Raw genomic sequence first — 6,743 nt, 5'->3', positions numbered from 1 at the left:
TTATTTCCAACAGAGTTCGGGGAAGAAGTCCTTTGAAACCCGACCGTTTAGATTAACTGTTTCTGTGAGACAGAGAACTGCACAGTGTGAAGGCAGGGGCAATTCATAGTAGGCAGGAACCTACGGCAAGCTAAAATATGTTATACCAGCAACAATAGTGAGACCAACAGTGCAATCCTAACCAGAGTTACACCCTTCTATGCCCAATGACCTCAATGGACTTAGAAAGGCGGAACTCTGTTTAGGTCTGAACTGCAAACCATTTAGAAAAGAAAGTTCTCCAGCAGTTAGCTGTGCCAAAGGTTTTGTTGCAATGCTGAAAAGCAAATAATTAACAAAGGAACATTCTGCATTCTAGTGGTAACAACAATGGACTTCTACAGGAACAGAAGAAGATTCAACTACTGGCAGCTTACCTCCCTGAAAAAACTGTTATCAATTAGCCTTAGCTGCATATTTCATGACACACTCTAAATATATGTCCCGTTTTTCTCATCAGTCAGTTCTTCGGAAAGAATCGTGAAATATCTTTGTGTGGCTGGTGTTCTGGGAGGGTCACAGGTCACACTCCTTTCATAAGCCCTAGCTAAAGGCCCATTGTTTTGACGAAGGATCACATGTGGAACAAGAGCTTGTGGACTGTATCCACCCATGCAGTTTCAAAAACTTAAGGCCATACATTTTCTTAAGAGGGGGTTGAGGATTCCGCCAATTCCCCCTCCCACTAAGCTTCCCAAATCAGCAGACCTTCAGGAACAGCATAGGGGGAAACTGGGGTTCTGCAGTGGTGGTGGGAGAACCAGCAGAAATCACTGCCCCCTCTCAAGAAAACTTGAGAGTCCTTAAGACTTCTGAATGTGTGGTTGGAAATAGGCCTCTATTCTGCAAGGAGTCCCGGAGGCAAAGCACATTAGCCGCAACGCAGGATCCCTATCTGTAGCGCTAGACCACCCACAGTGGGTGTCAGATTTTGAGGTCTGCAGTGCTGTAAAGTACAGAGCTTTATTTTCTGCATAGAAGTGAAAGGAAATTATTCCCTTAAATGAAACAAAGAGAAGGGGTGGCTCTCTCCTGGTGACCCCAGTTACTCGGAATGAGTCACTCTCAGCCGTGGGCCCACTTTGTGTTTCTTGGTCATGGTTAAGTATGATGGAATGCTGGGTACTAGGAAAGCATCAAGTGTTCAATTGTGACAATTTTCTGGCACAGGAATAACTTTTAGGGGAAGGGGAGATGTTGCCTAAAACTCTTCCTAATATGAACCCCGTTCACACTTTTTTTACGGGAGCTTGCATCTTTGCTTGGCCATCTTGTCATAATTTTTTTTCCTTTTGAAGTTGGTCTTTTCTCTTCTTGCAAACCCAATAAAGCCAGAAGGGAGTGACTGAGATTTGACTGCATGGGGATGCCATGGAGGGCAAATGAATCTTATGTGAAATAAGAGTAAGCAAAGGAATTCCCTTATTTTGCATTAATACATTTGCCCTCCGTGATATCCTCATGCAGCCAAATCTCACTGGCTACACAATAGCTTCACCATGTTTGTCAAAAAGGAAGAGACTTGTTTGAACAGAAAAAAATGGCACCAGTCACAGCTGCAAATATTTTTTTTTTAAAAAAATACTACTTTTATTTGTGAGGATGGGATAGTTGCCACTGCCTAAAAGCTACTAGGGCTGGAAAGAGGCCACGCATGAACATTTTCATCCCTTTCTAAGCTGTCCAATGAATGAACTCTGAAAAATGGGTGCAAATCAGAAGGTGCCATTTTTCAATAGAATATACATTTCATATACCCCTTCCTAATCTGATTCAGCCTTACTTATACAGAAAAAGAGGGCCCACAGTTCAAAGGAGCACAATTACAGCTTCTACACAAGGAACAGATTCCCCCTTAGAAATTGTCTCAGTTTCTTTCCCAGATTACACAATCCACTTCTTAATGAACGTTTGGTTTTTTTTAAAGTAGTTTGTAGATCCAATATGAGCACAGTGACACAACTATAGGCATCGATATAGCGCTCTTCCCTTTTGTTTCCACTGGAGAGTTCTTATGCCAAATCCCAAATGTGTTACTTTTAATTTTTTATGCAATTTCCTAGCATTGGGAGGGATTCCCCCCAGTGTATTGCCTTGAACAGACCTTATTGTCTGCAGGAACAAAAGCTGAAGTAAACATTTATCAAGGCTGTTTCCAGAAACACACGGACAAGGTGATTTGATTACTGTAATTCTTTTGAGTGTGTGCTTTGAAGTGCCACCAATTCATTAATGAGCATTGCTCTCTAGCATGTAAATAAAGACAAAGCCCCACTTTTGTGAGGCAAGGTATGCATTTCTTTCTGTGAACAGAGTTTGCTTAATGTCTACCTTTGATTTAGTTTTGTCCTTGGGTCTTACAGGAATTGTGAAAAAGTAAACACAAAAGAAAAAAAATGTCAAAATGTATTACTGACAACCTAGTCTGTGTCTGCACTTGTTTTCGACTACATGTCCACCGTAACTCCAGGCAATTATAATGTGAAATGTGCCTCTAAGCTGCAGAGGTTCTTGGAGAATCTTGTAAGCGCCAGGTTACTGTTGAAAATGCCACAGCTGTAAAAGAGAGATTCTTCCACAATGTTCAGTGCAATGTAAGTGCTGACAGCAAAGCTGTGCTACAAAATGCTCATGAATTACACATTTCTATTTCTGCCTACAGGTTAAATATTGGTTATTTTCCTTGATTCCTGGTTCACCTGGCTGGTCAGTGCTGGCTCCAAAAGGCAACGGTCAAGAATTTATTGTGGGTCCAAGATTCACAAAGGTCCCATTGCCTAAACAGCATGGTACTTCTCACTTTGCATCTGTCTAGAGGACAGAGGCAGTTGAGAGAATCCTGGGTTGCACTTTTTCCTAATTAAAGGGACCACAGTGCAAGTCGAAGTAAAGTTATACCCGCACCCAACTTAAAAGGGTATAACTCTGCTCACGGTTGCACTGCAAGTGAACAAGCCTTGCCAAAGGATCCCCCAAATCCTCACGTTTCCAAGCTCAAATGTGACACATGGGTGAATACTGAAGAGAGTCCTTGCAGTCTTTCGTTGTTGTTGTTGTTCATCATCCATGTAATCAGCAGTAACACAGCCCTATAGAAACTTCTAAAACTAATTCATCCCCTTCAAGCATTCCTTTGTGTACATCCGCCATCATCTTATCCATCCATAAAATGGGCCTGCCCAGGGCCGACTGCAGCATGTTTAAAAAATACAACCATTATGATGAAAATATCAAGCCAGCATAATAACTGCAACAGCATTAAATGCAATACCAAACGAAAACCATCATCAACAGTGAAAAGCTATCAGCATCAGTTTAGTATCCAGCAACATATAAAAGCAAAATAATAATAATAATAGGAACCAATCCCAATGTGCCAAAAGCCCTTACAAACAGAACTGGCAGACAGATATTGAATTTAGAGCAGTGTCTGAACATAAATTGTGGCCGTGGAGAATTTTTTCTCTTGCTGCCACCATTTTAACGTAACATCCCCCACTAAGTATGCTATACTGGTAGCTTTATTAAAATGCAAAGCTGTACCTGTAGACACGCAGGAGCTCTGCCCTGAGGCTTATTCACATCAACATCTACTAGCTGCCATCCTCCAGCAGCATCTTCATGAAACATCTGGAAAAGGGGGGGGGAAATGGTCAGAAGTGTTTTACGCATTCAGAGAGACACAAACAAAATGTATATTTCCTCTTGATACTCCATTTCTGGACTGCTTGTGCACTCTGATGATTCCCTTCTAGAAAGAAATCTTTTGCTTTAATAGGAAAATGAAACCAGAGTCCCATTGATAGATCAAGGTGGGGCAGCCATGTTGGTCTGAAGCAAGAGAGCAAAGTCAGAGACCAATGGCACCTTTAAAACCAACAAAGTTTTATTCAAGCTGTGAGCTTTCATGCGCATGCACACTTTGTCAGACAATGAAGTGGAATTACATATCATAGTTGTATACATAGGGGTGGCTTGTTAAATTAGCATGCAAAATAGTGAAGGATTTTTTTTAACAGATCAAATGGTTTTTTGTTATTTTTTTTTGTGGTTTAGTGCGGGGGGGGGGGGACACAACATAGGTAATAAATATGTCAGAACTGGAAATAGATGTGTCCTAAATGGTGAGAATCCCATCCGTTCATATGCAATGTTTGAACAATACCCGTCAGCAATGGGTGAGCTCCACTAGTTTGATATGGCACGGTATTCAGAAAACTGGACTATTTAAAACACATACCAGATCTCAGCTTGGTTCATGTCAAAACTGAGCTGAAAAGGCACAAGAAAACCAGAGGTCATTTCGGGGGGTGGTGCAGGGGGGCGGGGCACATGACGAAGCCCCGCCCCCTAATTCCGGCCGCCCCGCTTCCAGCCCTCATTCAGCCAGGAGGAGGCAGAAGAGGGAGGGTAAGTTGCTTCCTCCCCGCCTCTCCCCACCCCTGCCTGCCTGGGGCCAGGGAGGGCCTTCGCGGGGCTTCCTTGCACTCCCGCTGGCCTTGCAGGTCCACCGCCGGGCCCCTGATGTCAGGGGGTGTGGCATATGCTAATGAGTTATGCTAATGAGTTCCCCTAGCTCTTTTTCTACGAAATGACCCCTGAAGAAAACTATGGACAGATGATTCCCAACATGGCCAATGTCTATGTGAATGACGGGCATTTTGGGAAAACTTCATTTCACAGAGCAGGGTTCTTTACTGGCATGGATTTTGATCAGAGCAGACAACTCTCAGGGCTCAGCTACCCAGGATGTTGAAAATTCCAAGGAGAGTCTGAGTTAGAGTAGTATTGGAACATGAGAGATAGGGTGTTAAAGCCTTCCCTCATGTCATTCTCCCAACCTAAAATAAACCCAGGGGGTTACAATTTGCCCCACTGGGGTAAACATACAGGTGCCCACATCAGTACCTGTATTTGCCCAGTTGGGAAAAAACAGCAGCTTTCTATGGCTATTTCAGGTTGAAAAAATGGTATTGGGAGACCACTTGCTGTGGCCCTGCTTGGAACTGGGCTCCTCTTTGTTTTCAAGAGGGGGAAAAAAAACAATGGAAGTTTCATTCATGGAATTCTTAGAGTCACCCCCAAATGCAGCAAGCATTGTAAGCTGCCAAGTTCAGGCACCAAGCCCAGTAATTGCAAATTTCAGCACAATCACAAATCTTAAAACTATTTTGTTAACTGCAGTTAACTATTTTGTTAACTGAAGGATGCAGTTCTGTTACTGGGTATAGGATCTGTCTGGTCTGCTGCAAACAAGATGTAGATTTAAAGGTCATCTAAAATGTTACAGCTTCCTGCAAGAAAAATCCTTTCACGGCAGAATTTACCGTGCATCCGATTTGTACATATTCCGTTTGTAGCAACTGCACACACATGTATTTTGCAGTATGCATTTGGACATATACAATGGCCCGTATGCTACCACTCCCATTAAGCAAAGAGCTAAGCCTTCCTCCAGTCCAAGGAAGAATCACTTACACTGGAGGAAGGCTCCTGAGGTTAAAGGGACTTTCTCCAGCTTAAGGTAGGATACTGTCCAGTACCTATGAGTTAGATGCCATGACTCTCTTCTGGTAAGTAGGATCCTATGACACTCTTCTACTAAGTCTTCCTTCAACAGAGAAAGACTTCCTGCAATGGAGAATTTTAAAGACTAACAAGATTTGTGGCAGGGCATGAGCTTTCGTGAGTCATTGCTCACTTCTTCAGTGACTCAAGAAAGTTCATCCCCTGCCACAAATTGTATTTATTTAATTAACTTATATCCTGCCCTACCCCACGAATGGGTTTAGGGCAGCTCACAACATAATAAAAACAATAAAAACCAAGATATAAAAACAGTTAAACAACTAAGCAATTAAAACAAGGTGGCATTGAACACGAGTAATCCAACATCTCCTGTGACATTTTAACAAGTGATGGTAGATGGCCTGATTTATAACAATTTTTAATCAGATATATAATAAAATATAGTGCTCCACAGATAATAAACAGCACTGGGCAGGTACCAAAGGCTGGACTAAGGTACGTTAATCTTTAAGGTGCTACTGGACTCTTGCTCTTTCCTACTGCTACAGATTAACATGGCTACCCATCTTGATCTATCTCCAATGGAGAATGACTTTGTATGATGGATAAAGTCAGTATTTGTTAAAGGAATCTTTTTCTGTGTTGGAGGAAGACTTAGTGGAACAGTGTCATAGAATTTGACTTAGTAGAAGTGAGTCATAGGATCTTATGTGTGTAGGCATTGGGTATATATATATATGATGACAACAAAGTCTGGCCTGTCTACAGGGTTGTACATCCTGAGAGAACGTATGTGAAACATTTTGAACATTCTAGAAGACTGTATAAATCTGGTAATAGTTTTATGCTACGAAAATCTAAATGTCTGCAGTTTTTAGGTGGGTGTATAAGCAGCAAAATATGAGTGTATGATTGTCACATATGATGATTTTCCTGTGGGCTGCACATTAGTTCCTACATGAAAGGGTTTGTTGAATAGATTTTGTAATATTTCAAGTTACTCTTATAGGAAAGCAGCCCATCTGCCAAAGGTCTTATGTTTTTCTTGGTTTCCGCTGTGAGGGAAGAATCAAGGACATGTTAGATGTGCAGGTCTCCCATGGATAATTTGATTAGGGGACAGGTGCTGGGGCTGCTGGAACAATTCAGTGGGATTGAGCCAACGTGATATAGTA

The 6,743-nt window shown here is 42.0% G+C and overlaps 1 protein-coding gene across 1 annotated transcript in view; it reads right to left on the bottom strand.

The window, feature by feature from the left end:
- Positions 1–3,582: 3,582 nt before the first annotated feature.
- Positions 3,583–6,743, bottom strand: part of LOC107120486 (sodium leak channel non-selective protein-like) — a gene marked incomplete at its 3' end in the record, with an annotated part of 128,571 nt that continues 125,410 nt past the window's right edge. The window contains exon 9 of the mRNA XM_015423196.1: positions 3,583–3,669. Coding sequence (XP_015278682.1) covers positions 3,583–3,669 — 87 coding nt within the window. The remainder of the gene's footprint in view (positions 3,670–6,743) is intronic.

The sequence above is a fragment of the Gekko japonicus genome, unplaced genomic scaffold (assembly GCF_001447785.1).
Source record: "Gekko japonicus isolate JY-2015 unplaced genomic scaffold, Gekko_japonicus_V1.1 scaffold808, whole genome shotgun sequence".
In the NCBI taxonomy this organism is placed as follows: Eukaryota; Metazoa; Chordata; class Lepidosauria; order Squamata; family Gekkonidae; genus Gekko; species Gekko japonicus.
Note: the sequence above shows the minus strand (reverse complement) of the source record. Positions and strands in the feature narration are given on the sequence as shown.